The sequence below is a fragment of the Pelophylax lessonae genome (genome assembly GCF_965119305.1).
Source record: "Pelophylax lessonae genome assembly, chromosome: 11".
NCBI classification, from domain to species: domain Eukaryota; kingdom Metazoa; phylum Chordata; class Amphibia; order Anura; family Ranidae; genus Pelophylax; species Pelophylax lessonae.
In genome coordinates this window covers 7,403,387-7,419,781 of record NC_138778.1, presented here as the reverse complement: position 1 = coordinate 7,419,781, position 16,395 = coordinate 7,403,387, and the positions used below count along the sequence as shown (strand labels likewise).

The 16,395-nt window shown below is 45.3% G+C and overlaps 1 protein-coding gene across 2 annotated transcripts in view; it reads left to right on the top strand.

Moving 5' to 3' along the window:
- The window catches only part of TMC6 (transmembrane channel like 6), a 72,349-nt gene that overhangs the window by 26,420 nt on the left and 29,534 nt on the right, over window positions 1-16,395 (top strand). For both annotated transcript variants that reach the window (XM_082272677.1, XM_082272676.1), the window contains 7 exons: window positions 1,841-1,987; window positions 3,849-3,954; window positions 7,664-7,748; window positions 8,806-9,060; window positions 10,999-11,180; window positions 13,189-13,333; window positions 13,757-13,909. In XM_082272677.1, coding sequence (XP_082128803.1) covers window positions 1,841-1,987; window positions 3,849-3,954; window positions 7,664-7,748; window positions 8,806-9,060; window positions 10,999-11,180; window positions 13,189-13,333; window positions 13,757-13,909 — 1,073 coding nt within the window. The remainder of the gene's footprint in view (window positions 1-1,840; window positions 1,988-3,848; window positions 3,955-7,663; window positions 7,749-8,805; window positions 9,061-10,998; window positions 11,181-13,188; window positions 13,334-13,756; window positions 13,910-16,395) is intronic.

Genomic DNA, 16,395 nt, shown 5'->3' with positions numbered 1-16,395 from the left:
AGGTTCTATTTTGGCAATACATTCCCCATAAAAGATGAGCTCCAGGCTCCCGAAGCAAAAAGTTATAAATGTAATATCCGGGCACTTACCTGTCCAGAAATCCAGGCACTTACCTGTCCAGAAATATGCGGGCACTTACCTGTCCAGAAATATGCGGGCACTTACCTGTCCAGAAATCCGGGCACTTACCTGTCCAGAAATATCCGGGCACTTACCTGTCCAGAAATATGCGGGCACTTACCTGTCCAGAAATATGCGGGCACTTACCTGTCCAGAAATCCGGGCACTTACCTGTCCAGAAATATGCGGGCACTTACCTGTCCAGAAATATCCGGGCACTTACCTGTCCAGAAATATGCGGGCACTTACCTGTCCAGAAATCCAGGCACTTACCTGTCCAGAAATATGCGGGCACTTACCTGTCCAGAAATATGCGGGCACTTACCTGTCCAGAAATATGCGGGCACTTACCTGTCCAGAAATATGCGGGCACTTACCTGTCCAGAAATATGCGGGCACTTACCTGTCCAGAAATATGCGGGCACTTACCTGTCCAGAAATCCGGGCACTTACCTGTCCAGAAATCCGGGCACTTACCTGTCCAGAAATATCTGGGCACTTACCTGTCCAGAAATATGCGGGCACTTACCTGTCCAGAAATATCTGGGCACTTACCTGTCCAGAAATATCTGGGCACTTACCTGTCCAGAAATATCTGGGCACTTACCTGTCCAGAAATCCAGGCACTTACCTGTCCAGAAATATGCGGGCACTTACCTGTCCAGAAATCCAGGCACTTACCTGTCCAGAAATATCCGGGCACATACCTGTCCAGAAATATCCGGGCACTTACCTGTCCAGAAATATCCGGGCACTTACCTGTCCAGAAATATGTGGGCACTTACCTGTCCAGAAATCCAGGTGGTGTCCTCACCCGATTTTTCAATCAGCTTTCAGGTGCTGGCGCCGCCATCTTGACTAAGGGAAATCTGCAGTGAAGCCGTTTCCTACTGCAGATGTGCAAAGCACGCTGCGCTTTATGAATGGGCCCGCTGCAGGGGAAGGGGGGGGGCAAACTTCGGACTGAGTTTGCTGGGGCGAACTGAGCCAGAAGTGGGAGCAAATACCTGTCAAAACAGATACCTGCTTTCCCCCTAAAAGGTGCCAAACGTGGCAGCAGAGAGGGGGAGGAGGCAGACAAGCGGAGCTTCCTTTTTTGGGTGGAGCTCCGCTTTAAGGTGAACACAATTCTTGACTTGAGATGGAGTGAAGCTACTTTGGACAGCCAACACCAAAACATTGATTTCCAATTTTATTTTCGACACATGAGCAGCACAATGGCTAAGTGGTTAGCACTTCCGCCTGATCGTTGATTCGAATCTCAACCATGGTACTACCTGCATGGAGGTTGCATGTTCTCCCTGTGCCTGTGTGGGTTTCTTCAGGTTTTCTTCCACACTCCAGAGAGATTCTGGTAGGTTAACTGGCTCCTAGTATACTGTATGTATGAATGTGAGTTCTGGACCTTAGATTGTAAGCTCCTTGAGGGGAGGGACTGATGGGAATGTACAATATATATGTGTAAAGCGCTATATAAGTACCTGTAATAAAATAAAAATAGAAGGCCAGAGGAGTGCAAATGGCAACAACGATCGATGAGTTTTCATCATTTAGAAACGGAAATATCAGTAAAATATGATTTCTGATTGTTTGTTTGCTCTAGGCTGTTGCAATTTGAATCTTTGGACTGAAAACAAACATTTTCTTGAAGGTCATTTACCATCCAGGGTTCTCTACTCACCATTTCTTTTTCTTTCTTCCTCCCCACGTAACACCAAAGGACGTTGTAAGGGGACCATGTTGTCTGAGTACTATAATCGCACAGTGAGGAGGAGGCAGTCCAAGAAGCGTCCGTCCTTGTACACCATGGATCGCAGTGCCAGACCCAGCGTGCGTCAAAGAGACGAAGTGGCAGGTGGAGAAGAAGGTAAGGATTTACCTAAAGAAGCTTTACTGCTTAAAGGTGAACTCTAGGAGAAACAGATATTACCTAAATCCATTCATCGTGTGTATTCTTCTTGAAGTTTGGTTTACTTTATGTATTTCTTCCAGATCTGTGCAGCATTCCAGCATGAGACTCCGTCTAATAAAGACTGCTCACTGCTGATCTGTCAGGACCTGGATCACCTGCTGGTGGCATTATGATTCCCTGGGCGGAGGGATGTAGTTCCAATGTCCACCAGCGGGTGTCTCCTAACAGGTCCTAGTAAACAGTCTACATCTGGTGCTGGCTGCTGGGAGAGTATTTAGTTCCTCCTCTAATAGTGCTTCTCACTTCAGTGTTTTGTCTGTCAGCCAGATGCATGCTTGCTGTTAAATCCTGAGCCCTTTTTCCTGCCTGCTCCTGCCTTGCACCTATGTCCTGATCTTGGTCTTGCCCTGCATCCTATACCCTTCTGCCTTGTATCTGTTTCTGATCCCAGTCCTGGCTCCCCCCTTCTTTGCATCTCCAGTTGTTAGCTTTTTAAGCATTGTGTCTTTGGGTTGTGGTTCACTTGTATGTCCATGTTTGGTATGTTTCTGTTTGCTAGTGTTTGGATGGATTTTGGTTTCACTGTAAATAAATCTTACTTTAAAAAAAAAAAAAAAAAAGTTAATATATATATATATATATATATATATATATATATATATATATATATTAACAGCAGTTTCCTGAGTATAGCCACGCAGATCTGGCCAACCCTACAGTTGATTCCTGACACACTCTCCTTGTACAGGTGGACTGGTCTTGTCTCCGCCCCCTCCGGTAGTTTTCTGCAGGCAGCTTGTAGTGGGTGGAGCCGGCTGGGCCCATCCCACAGCTCTGCTCTTTGCATAGGCTATACACAGCACAGTGATGATGTCACTGTTACTTTTCCAAGATAATATCTGTGTTTGTAAAGACTATTTGTGCATACAACATGGATTTTCATCTGTTGCAGTTGTTGGGCAGTATTATTGAAGAAAAATGTGTGTGCCTGCAGTTCAGCTTTAATAGAAAACTGACAAAAGTCTGGTAAATACGAACTCTGGGTTTGATTGAACTATACATAGTTTGTTTAGAGCAAGCTGGCCCAAATGAACCATTTGCCTTCACTAACAGGTGCACCCATTGTGTTTTCCGGCAGCAGGACAGAGGACTTCCGGTCCCGCTCCCGGAAAAAAAATCATGTTGGGCTGAGCACTGCACAGCCATTCAGAGAAGGCTTTGTATTTTCTGAATACAAGGCTTCCTGTGTTTGGATGAGGTGGAGGTTATGATGTCATCTGCCCATCCCTCCACCTGGTCCAATCAAAGGAAGTCTTGTATCCATTCAGAAAAAAAACATGGCTTCCCCTGAATGGCTGAGCATTTGTTTTGGGAGCAGGACGGGAAGCAAGAGCTGCAGTTTTAGAGTTGCTCTGACCCAGTCATCTCTTCATTACTATTTGGCCCTTGTCAAAGTCGCTCAGATCCTTACACTTGCCCATTTTTTCAACAGATTAACTTCATGCACAACATATTCACTTGCTGCTAATTTTTTCCCACCCACCTTCAGATGCCATTGTAACCAGATCAATGTTATCCTTTTTACCTGTCAGTGGTCATAAAGTTATAGCTGATCGGTGCAATTCCTTTTTCATAATATTTTTCCCTGCAGCTTGATTGACTCCTGGCTATACTACTGTGTAAAAACTGCAGTCTCCTGTCACTTGATTCTCTGATGTGTAACCTCCCACTCTAGCTTCAAAGTTGGACTCCAACGGGAAGATAAGGAAACAAAATTGCAGTTCATTTTATATTTGTCCTGTATGTTCCTCTATAGAACATCAAAGGCTGCTAGTGCTGGAGCTGCAGAAGACGTCGGGAACCCAGAGAACTCGCCTGTTGAAGAGTTTCCCGTTAAATCTTCAGGTGAAAAGGGAATTGAGGTATGGCATACTCTATAGTCTAGGTAGGGTGTCTATTGATTAAGCTTATACAATGATCCCTGATGGTGTGCAAAGCAGTAACTCTTAGCAGCCATAGAAATGAAATATGGTTTTTGATTGGCCACTATTCCCCTGCCTGATATCCTGATACCCAGGAGATACTTCTGTAGCCTTTTTAGGCATAATAGACCAAGATGAGTACAAAATACTGCTTATAATAAGCTAATGTTGAGTTAAAATGTGAGCCACATAAAAAGTCCATTGTTTTTTAGTCAGTCACTCCTGACTGGTAGACTTGCATTGGGAAAGGGGAGCAGCAAAGCATAAGCATTGTGAAGCATTACAAAGGATGGCGCTGAGCATGCATGTGTAATATGAGCAAATATGGTTTGTATTCATGTCTTTTAAAATTTATGGCAGAAGCATGATTTCTAAAGATTTATATATATATATATATAGAGGGGGGGGGGGGGGGTCAGCCTGTCAGTGCTCAGACCATACGCCGCACACTGCATCAAATTGGTCTGCATAGCTGTCATCCCAGAAGGAAGCCTCTTCTAAAGATGATGCACAAGAAAGCCCGCAAACAGTTTGCTGAAGACAAGCAGACTAAGGACATGGATTACTGGAACCATGTGGCCTGATGAGACCAAGATAAACCTATTTTGGTTCAGATGGTGTCAAGCGTGTGTGGCGGCAACCAGGTGAGGAGTACAAAGACAAGTGTATCTTGCCTACAGTTAAGTATGGTGGTGGGAGTGTCATGGTCTGGGGCTGCATGAGTGCTGCCGGCACTGGGGAGCTACAGTTCATTGAGGGAACCGAGAATGCCAACATGTACTGTGACATACTGAAGCAGAGCATGATCCCCCTCCCTTCAGAGACTGGGCCCCAGGGTAGTATTCCAACATGATAATGACCCCAAACACACCTCCAAGATGACCACTGCCTTGCTAAAGAAGCTGAGGGTAAAGGTGATGGATTGGCCAAGCATGGCTCCACACCTAAACCCTATTGAGCATCTGTGGGACATCCTCAAACGGAAGGTGGAGGAGCGCAAAGTCTCTAACATCCACCAGCTCTGTGATGTCATCATGTCGGAGTGGAAGAGGACTCCAGTGGTAACCTGTGAAGCTCTGTTGAACTTCATGCCCAAGAAGGTTAAGGCAGTGCTGGAAAATAATGGTGGCCACACAAAATAGTGACACTTTGGGCCCAGTTTGGACATTTTCCCTTAGGGGTGTACTCACTTTTGTTGCCAGCGGTATACACATTAATGGCTGTGTTGAGTTATTTTGAGGGGACAGCAAATTTACACTGTTATACAAGCTGTACACTCACTACTTTACATTGTAGCAAAGTGTAATTTATTCAGTGTTATTTCTGACCATGGCCATCTTGAGTAAGTTCAGATGATTCATGTAGCATTGACTTCCTGGAATCCATCTGCACCAACCACAGGCATACAAGCAGGAGGAAACCCCTCCAGAAGCCTCCTGGGAAGTATGACATCATTTACCTAGGCTAGAAACCAAAAAGTAACTGAAGAAACGTAAAAAAAATTGTTCAAAAGAAATAAATATGATATATGTTCCTATGTATTTACTAATGCTAGCAGCATAAGGATTAAAAATAGTCAATGTTGATTGAGCGAGTGAAGTTCGACTTTAAAGTGATGAATATACTGAATTTCTCCTTAAAGAATAAACACAATATAAAAACTCTTGTTAAACCTCCAGGGGACCAAATGCATGGAACACCTTTGTCCCATTCGGTTCCATGGCCCCCATTGTTCACTAGAAGCACATTTTACCTACATTTTTTTTTGGTGGCTGTCAGCTCCACCCCAGGCTGTAGCCCAATTTATGGTTGTCCTTCAGGTGGAGCTACAGGACTAGCCACTGCTCCGTCTCTCTGCTTATTTCATCACCATGGATCATCCCCCATTCTGCTGTTTTTACCCTATACCCCTGCAGATGACTTTCAGAGTATTCTGTGTATGTGTCCGCCCCCCCTCCCCATGAACACACAGATTGGATTGATGGACTCCTCTCCCCTTGCTGTCCACAATGACGTTGCTCCGTGTACAGCAGCTTTCTATCTTCAGTCCAGCGGACAGCATAGTGCTTTTACAGCACATAATTATTGGGTAGTGTAGGTGGTTGCAGAGTGAAGATATCAGTAGATGTATGGGGGCTGTTGCTGACAATCCTGGGTATATGTTCTTCTTTGAACACATAAACCGGTGCTTTGGGATGACAGCTCCTCTCCCCCTGCAGTGTTAATGACGAGTGCCATCATCACCCTCTCTGCTCAGTGTGTGTTGTCACTCTGGACCTCATTAAAAATTTGTCTCCTTGTGAGCAGCATGGTCGGACAGCAGTGGGGGGAGATGGGCTGTGTTGTCCAACCATACAGCCCAGCAACCACAGAACATATTAAAACGGGTCCATATGCTACATTCTAACTACAATTCTTCCCCTGGGGATTTAAAAAGGATTTTTTGGGCTTTCAGTATTTTTAGGTTTTTTGGGGTCCTGGGAACGCTAACCTTAAAATAATTGTTTTAATGATGCCAGAGGTGATTTAGGCTAAAAAAAAACACCTCATATGTAGTGATGTTGCCCTTTTAAATGTTCTTCCCAACTCCCCTTGAATTACAGCTGCCTACCAAACTACATAACTTCAGCCCCTCTTTCAGGTGAGGTCCTGCCTGACACTTCCTTTGCTGCAATAGGCACCTAGTGTGTGCCCATTTATTCCTATGTCTGGTCTGTATTCATGGTGGCCTTCAGCTATCTAAAAGGGTACATCTCCCACCTTAAGAATGGCCAGGCCTTAGTTGGACCCAGCCAGGACTTCATCTGTTGTAGTGTTGTCCTTTAAATGTTCCTTCCAACCTTCTTTGAGCTGCAGCTACCTACCAAACTACTTGCCTTCAGCTCCTCTTTCAAGTTCACTGTGAGGTCCTGTCTGGCACGCCTTTGCTGCAAAAGGCCCCTAGTGCGTGCCCATTCATTCCTATGGCTGGTCTGTACTCATGGTGACTGCCTGCCATCTAAAGGGATACAACACCCGCCTTAGGAATGAATGGCCAAGGCCTTAGGTGGACCCAGCCAGGACTTTATCTGTAGTATGGTTGCCCTTTAAATGTTCCTCCTAAACCCGTTGAGTTGCAGCTGTCTACCAAACTATTTGCCTTTAGCCCCTTTCAAGTTCACTGTGAGATCCTGCTTGAATCTGCCTATGCTGCAATAGGCACCTAGTGCGTGCCTATTCATTCCTATGGCTGGTTTGTACTCCTGGTGGCCTCCAGCCACCTAGAGGGGTACATCACCAGGCCATAGGTGGACTCAGCCAAGACTTCTCTGTGCCAAGGCTGTGCATCAGCAGACAGGACCACACAGTAAAGAACTCTGGAGGGGGCTAAAGGTAAGGTTTTTTTTTTTTTTTTTTTTGGGAGGTGACTCCCTTGGTGTGTTGGGGAGAACAAAGGATTACATCATCACGAAGTCAGGTTGGCTTTGAACACTTTTCTGCTTTTGCCTTTAGACCTAATCTGCCATGAATTATCCGGTTCTGGAGTTTTTTAGTCATTAGGTTCTCTCCTATGAAGTTGTAGCATTGTGTGTGACTGCTTGTTCCTCTTTAGTGCTAAGCATTTTAAATAATCCAGAATCTGTTCATTGTGCTTTTGGTTCTATTTCAGGTACTTAACATTGGATTCCAGTTCAGTTTGGAAGGGAAGTAATTACAACACTTGCTGCAGCAGCATCGCAGACAGTATCAACATGGTGAGATTGCAGTATGACCTCATTTGTCATGTGAATAAATCTCACAGCAAGTAACAGTCGGACACCAAGCTCCTGGCTGGCTGTTAGTGTGAGAAAGAGAAGCATGGTGGTAACCAGCTGCGGTGGGATTGGTGGATCTGTTGATGAGTTGAAACTCACTAATAGAGATGACGTTGGGGTTTGCAGTGAATCCCTGAGATTCACAAATTGGAAACTTTTTGGTTAAAAAGATTTTAGGTTCCGCACTAGAAATAAGGAACAACCTATAATGCAGTGCATAGCCTGCAGGGAGAAATCGTCTAATGGGAACACTTGTCTGAGAGGAGACTTCTCTCTCAAAAGCATATCGGTAGATTGACTTTTGTACAACCAGGCTGCACATATAGAGATCAAAATTCGTCCGGTCCCTGCTGAACTTTGATCCATGTATGGCCGGCTTTAGTGGTATACATACCAGTAACAGGCTGATCCCCTTCTGACCAAATTAAGAATAGAGTCATCTTTGAACGATGGCAAGGTCATATCGTGGTTGTTTTTGTGCTTACCGTCGCTTTTTTAAGATTGTTGCTCCTCCTGTGGCTCACTAGAACCACCCTACTGGGTTCTCTGACTGATGTGTTTTAGTCTGTATCACTCTCCAAAAAAATCCTTTTGATTTGGTTTCAACTGACTGATTTATTATTGTCCCTAATGTGTGGTACCTGATATCTCCTGAAGAAGCCTTAACAGGCGAAACATGTCAAGACTGACTACATCGCAAAGAAAATATTTTACCTCAAATTGAATTTTTAAAGACTGTAACCAAGAAAAAATGAATACCCCAAGCAAGCTTTATTGGTTTTAATACATAATTATGTATGTTTTTGGGAAGATTTTGTAATAAAAGTTTTGTAATTGTAAAAACCCCTGTTCCTTGCGCAAACCCTTTCACCTGTTCAGGTATTATTTTGGGATGTGGTGCTTTGATCTATCTCTTGACCAATTACATACTAACTCATAATAACAGTAGTGGTTACCCATTTTTGTGCCTTTCTTGATTCTGACATCTCTCCTCCAGGCAATGCACAGATGTTGGCTGTCCTTTATGTCTCTGCTCTTTGCCCTGCGGCCCTGGCACACGGCTCTCAAGCAGATTGGAGGGCGGTTTGGCTCCAGCGTCCTCTCCTATTTCCTGTTTCTAAAGACTCTTCTGGGGTTTAATATCTTTATGAGCCTCCTGTGCCTCCTTTTTATTGTCATTCCTCAGGCCGTACATCCCCATGTTTCTTCGAACCCTCGTTCCTTCACCAGCCTGGAGCTTCTCACAGGGGCGGTAAGTGAACAGACCTAGCTACATGGTGCACTCGCAGATTGAACAATTTTGTTACAGGCATCAAAAGTGTTTGACACACATGAAAAAACAGATGACAAAAAAACAAAAACAAATGGATGTTCGGTTTGTAAAGCACTTTCTTATCATGTACCTGGTTAGAGGTAATAATGGTAAGAGGTCTTAGCCTTTCACCTTTGGTCCCAAACACCCATGGAATAGTAACAGGAAATGAAAGGATACAGAATGGCACAGATTCCGAGAGGGCGGTCCACAGGTGCTCAGCAGAGAGCAGTTGTAGTCAGGAACTAGCCAAGGTCATTCCAGGAATCAACAGAGGCAAGCTGTAGTCATGAACCAGCCAGGGTCAATCCGGTTTTAACAGAGGCAAGTAGTAATCATGAACTAGCCGATGGGTAAAACCAGGAATCAACAGCAGCCAGCCATAGTCAGGATCTAGCCAAGATCAATCTACGAATCAACAGAGGCTAACAGTAGTCAGGATCTAGCCCAATTCAAACTGGGAATTCACAGAGACCAGCCATAGTTGGCAACTAGCCAAGGTCAAATTGGGAATCTACCGAGACCAGCCATGGTCAGGAACTAGCTGAGGTCAATCTGGGAATCAACAGAGACAAGCAGTAATCAAGAACTAGCTGAAGTCAAATTGGGAATCATCAGAGGTCAGCCGTAGTCAGTAACTAGCTGAGGTCAATCCAAGAATCAACAGAGGGTAACAGTAGTCAGGATCTAGCACAATTCAAACTGGGAATCCACAGAGACCAGCCTTAATTGGTAACTAGCCAAGGTCAAATTGAGAATCAACAGAGACCAGCCATGGTCAGGAACTAGCTGAGGTCAATCTGGGAATCAACAGAGGACAGGCATAGTAAGGAACTAGCCAAGGTCAATCCAGGAATTACCAAAGAGCAGTTGTAGTCAGAAACTAGCTGAGGTCAATCTGGGAAGCAACAGAGGCCAGGCATAGTAAGGAACTAGTCAAGGTCAATCCAGGAATCGGCAGGGAGCAGCCGTAGTCAGGAATTGGCGGAGGTCAGACCAGGAATCAACAGAGGCCAGGCGTAGTCAGGAACTAGCCGAGGTCAATCCGGGAATCAACAGAGGCCAGGCATAGACAGGAACTAGCCGAGGTCAATCCGGGAATCAACAGAGGCAAGGCGTAGACAGGAACTAGCCGAGGTCAATCCGGGAATCAACAGAGGCCAGGCGTAGACAGGAACTAGCCGAGGTCAATCTGGGAATCAACAGAGGCCAGGCGTAGACAGGAACTAGCCGAGGTCAATCCACGAATCAACAGAGGCTAACAGTAGTCAGGATCTAGCCCAATTCAAACTGGGAATCCACAGAGACCAGCCATAGTTGGTAACTAGCCAAGGTTAAATTGGGAATCAACAGAGACCAGCCATGGTCAGGAACTAGCTGAGGTCATTCCAAGAATCAACAGAGGCAAGCAATAATTATGAACTGCCAGAGGTCAAACTGGGAATCAGCAGAAACCAGCTGTAGTCAGCGACAAGCCAAGGGCAAACTGGGAATCACCAGAGGCTAGCCATTGTCGGGAACTAGCCAAGTTCAAACAGGAAATCAACAGAGGCCAGCTGTAGCCAGGAACTAGCTGAGGTCAAAAGCAGACAGAAAGAGCAGAGATGAGTCCAAGGGCAGGCCAGGTCAGTAACAGGAAAGCAGATCTCAGGAACAGGTTCAGGGTTCAGGTCACAGAGTTAACAGCTGAGGAATAGACCATCCAGAAACTTCTGGACTCAGCTCTGTTCTCTAAAGGTCGCAAAGTTCAAGGGTGCCGAATACTTTCGCAATGCACTGTAGCTTAGGTGAACAGCAGGAAGGAATTTTTTCTTTTTTTTTTTCCTTTTTTTACAGGAAAATTTCAAGCAGTAAAAGTGAGTCTTTTAATATTTATAGGGTTATTTCTCCGACACGGTGATGTATTATGGTTATTATAGCAACATTACCCTGAACGAAGGCTGTTCTGCTGGGCACAACGCATCCACGTGTCAAAGCGTTATTCCATATCACATGCCCTTGGCGTTTCTCTTCACTATCGGACTCGTCTTCCTAAGCACCTGCATCATTTTGGTGTACAGGTAAGAAGCCTTGTAAGTTATTCTCATGTTGCTGATATGTTCAATATGGCCGTGAGTGTTGGTGTCACATGGTAGAGTGAGGTGTGCCAACAGATCTTCACCCTTTCGCTGCCCCCACACTGCAGGAGCCTCCCCTGAGTAAGCTCTGGTATCGGAGAGTGGTCATTGCCCTACCCCATGTGATAGCTTTGAGGCAACAGGCTTGAGTCACACGAGAGATTACCAAAACCAGTTGTGATTGGGACTTTTAAAAGCACCATGAAAAAAATAAATAAAAAGGTTTGATGCAAAAGACATAAAGGGTTCAAACAACTAACGTTTACCGCATGCGATAAAACAGCCACATGACTCATTTGAATAAATTATCTCATGCAGTAAGCGAAGTCCAATTCACAAAAAAACCCCCCAAAAAAAAACGATTATGCGTTACTTACCGCAAAATGAAAAATGTGCCGTCAAAATGAAAATATTGCCAAAAAAACATGCGGTAAGCAGATTAAAAAAAACATGCAATATTTATCACCAGGGTTTTGCTGGCAGTATCACATGCGGTATTTGTCAGAAACAGGGTGGGGGTCCCCCTCAATAGCTTGTTGCTAAGGAGCAGGCTGGGAAGCCGGCCACCGTGCACTTGGATGACTCGTCAGCTGTCAGCGGGTTTCCCCACTGACAGCTGAATCCAAAAATTATGAAAAAAAAAAAAACCCAGCTTGGAGTCCCCCCCCAATGCATACCAGGCCCTTCGGGTCTTGTATTGAAAATTATGGGGAACCCCACACCAACATTGAAAAAAAAAATATAAAAAAGGTGTGAGATCCCCCCCCTAAATTCCATACCAGACCCTTATCTGAGCATGCAAAAAAATTATGAAAAACAAAAAGTGTGGGGTCCCCCCAATGCATTCCAGGCCCAAAAATCCATACTAGACCCTTATCTGAACATGCAGCCTGGCAGGCCAGGAAGGGGGGAAGGGGGGCGAGGGAGCGCCAGACCTCCTTGAACCATACCAAGCCACCAGGTTTTTTTTTTTTAACGTTTTGATGTGGGATTTCCCTTAAAATCTGTATCAGACCCCAAAGACCTGGTATGCATTGGGGCATGGGTGCTCAACCTGTGGCTCTCCAGCTGTTGCAGAACTACAAGTCCCATCATGCCTCTGCTTTTGGAAGTCATGCTTCTACCTGTCAGCCTTGCAATGCCTTATGGGATATGTAGTTCTGCAACAGCTGGAGAGCCACAGGTTGAGCACCCATGCATTGGGGGAAGGACCCTTAGCTGTTTTTTTCTTTTTTTCTTTTCAGACAGCTGATGAGTCTTCTGTTGTGAAGTACGCAGTGGCCGGCTTCCCGGCCCACTCCTTAGCAAGAAGTTCAATGCTATAAATTACCGCGTGAAAAAATGAAAAAAAACTAATACCGCATTCCTTCTTTAACGCAAAATTCTTCGTGAATTGCACTTTCAAAACTGATTAAACGCAAGAGCATTTTTTGCCATTATTAAATTCTTAATGAATGGACCCCAAAATTCCTTAAATAAAGGAAAAAGCCATACTGTATAAAATAACTTTCATTTGAACATCCAAATCGTCTAACCATTCCCCATTTTCACATGATACAGGTATCAATCCAATTCACATTGTGCAGAGTAGAGGACTTCATGTGAGATGACCCAACGCGTTTCAATATAAATCTTCCTCAGGGAAGTCAACTGGATCCTGTCATCAGTAGGGAGTATAGGGCATACACAGGAATTACAGTAGACACTCCATGTTGTAAACTATCCCAGTTGTAATGGCCGCCAATGTTGTACCCTCTGGAGGGATCTTTCTAGATGGTATCAGCAACAATCCAGGTCGTAGCTGTTCCAATCTTGAAAGATCCCTCTAGAAGGATCATAAGAGCCATTCAGAATTCTGCATTCATTGTACAAACACTGCTATCTGGTTGGGGAGTATTGCTGTACTCCGCACTGCATTACTATGTGACCCTTATCATTTGTCACCTTCCAGGATGTCATGTTCGTTCGGGGAGACTTTCCGAGTCGGCTTCTTCTCCGGAGCTCTGGCTCTGAAAGTGTTCAGTTCTTGGGACTTCAAAGTGACCCGGATCCGATGTGTGTACCGGCAGAAGGCGAACATTTACATGCAGCTGAAGGTGAGGCCAAATCATCAGCAGTCCATAGACTATAGCAGTTAAAGCAGTATGAAACCCAAAGCCAAAAATGTAATATATTGCAGCTTGCCAATCATTAGATGTGGTGGCTGCATTATTTTTCTTTTTTTTTTAGAAGTCCTCTAGCCAGGATAATGGGCTCTCTGACTTGCTGCAGCTTCTAATTCACATTGAGAAGCTCACAGTGTGCAGTAAAATCCGAGCAAGCCATTTCAGTAAAGGCGAGGAGCAAGAAAGACAGAAATGTCTTTGTGGGAACATGCTGCATTTGTGCATATTGAGAGTATTCTGTAGCTGAAGGTGATACGGAGGTAGAGGGCTATTGCACAGTTAGCCACTAAGGCATCCATCATTAGACTGCTGTAGGTCTCAATGTGAGGAACTTGCTTTTTGCTGTCCTTCCAGGAGCTGCTGAGTGAGCTGCAAACCAGTCGCCGGCCCGATCTCCGAAAGAAGATGCAAACTGTGTGTATCCATGTCTTCTCCTGGATGCTGTGTGTGGTCAGCTGGCTGGGCTCCGCGTTGGCTGTTTTCCTCCTTTCAGAATATCTGCACAAGGTACGTTCCTGGGGTGTCGTTCAAATGTTAAAAACTTTTTCTCTTACATTCATTGAAGGACACAACTCTTCCTTATTCTTGACTATAGTGTTATAGCGCCATCTTTAGGAGTAGGACACTAGGCCCAAATAAAATAACACAGCACCGCCTATGCGCAGAATTAATTGCATCCTGTCTGCCATATAGGGAAATGATGGACGGGCGGGAGCACTCTCATTCTGGGAGGGCGAGAGCGCTCTTGTTCTGGGAGGGCGGGAGCGCTCTTGTTCTGGGAGGACGGGAGCACTCTCATTCTGGGAGGGCGGGAGCACTCTCGTTCTGGGAGGGCGGGAGCGCTCTCGTTCTGGGAGGGCGGGAGCGCTCTCGTTCTGGGAGGGTGGGAGCGCTCTCGTTCTGGGAGGGTGGGATCACTCTCGTTCTGGGAGGGTGGGAGCACTCTCGTTCTGGGAGGGCGGGATCGCTCTCGTTCTGGGAGGGCGGGATCGCTCTCGTTCTGGGAGGGCGGGATCGCTCTCGTTCTGGGAGGGTGGGATCGCTCTCGTTCTGGGAGGGTGGGATCGCTCTCGTTCTGGGAGGGTGGGATCGCTCTCGTTCTGGGAGGGCGGGATCACTCTTGTTCTGGGAGGGCGGGAGCACTCTCGTTCTGGGAGGACGTCATATGACATCCTCCCATTCTTGCGGCACATGTGATTGGTGCTGCTTTGTCCCTCCGGCACAACGCATCACCGATCACAGTAAAGAGCCTATGACGTAGGCTCTTTATCATCTGATCAGCTGTGTCCAATCAGAGTAAACAAGAAATGCCTGTTATAGGTATTCCTCTCCTCATGCTGACCATGCTTGAGGAAAGGAGAACCGGTAAGGCCCCTTTCACACTTGTGCAACTTGTCATGCAACTTTGGACATCAGAGTTGCACGACATGTCGTTTGCCATGTTTTCCAATGATACCCATTCATATATGCGCAACTAAAAGTTGCAGCAACTTCAAAGTAGTTCCTGCACTACTTTGGCCCGATTTTAATGCGTTTTGGGGTCCAAAGACATAGACATTGCTTCAAGTCCAGTCAAAATCACGGCAACAAAATTGCGGCAAAATCGCGGTAAAATCATGCGACTTTCAAGTCGCACAAGTGTGAAAGGGGCCTAAGTGACATTTCTCAGTGGGGACATCTGCACTGACAATCAGGGTACTGATCATCGGTGCCTTGATGATCAGTGCAGCCCCATCAGTGATGCCTCTCAGTGCCGCCTATCAGTGCCCATCTGTGCCACCTATGAGTGCTGCATTTTAGTGCTGCATGTTATTGCAGCCTCATCAGCACACATTGCTAAAGGAGAAAAATTACTTATTTACAAAATTTTATTAGCATCTATGGACATTGTATTTGCTGTTGTGCATCAATAAAGGATCTTTTAAGAAGAAGCACAAAGTTGATGGCTTTTTGTTGGATTTATCTACAGTGGACTGGTTGGCCTGAGCACCAGCACTCTGTCTTCACATCAATTGTCAGTCAAAGTGTGACAGCGCTGAAAGCTGAAAATAAGCCTGGGCAGGAAGGGGTGAAAGTGCCCAGTAGGTAAGTGGTTAACTGGTAGTCAACCCCCTCTTTGCTACAGGCAGTTCAGTTTTAGAAATTGACATTTGGGCATCCTTGGATGGGTTTTTTTGGCCATATGGCTTTGCAGGCTGTTTGAGTTTTATTGTCCCTTTTCTGGGAGATTATCGGGTGTTGTTGCGTGTTCTTTCTTGACGCAGCGCCCAAACTTCTAATATGTTTTTTTCCTTGTACTGCTTTATGAAGAACTGAGCTGCCTATAGCAGAGAGGGGGTTGACTACTAGTTAGGACTGCCCATAGGCGGTGCTGTGTTCTTTTTTTTTTTCTGCCTAGTGTCCTACTCCTGAAGGTGGTGCTATAACCCTACAGTCAAGAGTAAGGCTCCATTCACACCTGGGCATTTTTGTTTCAGGCGTTTTTTCAGGTGTTTTTTCAGGCGTTTTTATGGGCGTCTTTGCAGGCGTTTTTACAGGCGTTTTTGTGCAGGCGTTTTTAGATTGACTAGTGACCAATGGAAAAAATTAAAAATGCCTGTAATCTGCCCAAAGAGAAGCTCATGTACTTTTTTGAGCGTTGGGCGTTTTGCTTAAAATGTCAAAACGCTCAGATGTGAACAGAGGCCATTGAAATGAATAGGATTTGTCTTGTTGGGCGTTTTATGAGCTGATCCTTAGAGCATAAAAATGTTCAAAAACGCCCAGGTGTGAATGGAGCCTAAGTGAGAGCTGTGTCCTTCAGTGAACTCAGATAAAGGAATTTTAGGGTGAGAAACAAAGTCCTTTTATTTCAAGTTTGGAGATGTATGAAGGAAGGCAAAAAAAAAATCGTGTTAGGTCTAGAAAGGTGTTTTTTTTTTTTAGCAGCCATAGAAAGCAATAAGCCAACACATTTCTGAAGACCCATGGGGCCCCTTCATCAGGGCTTAGAA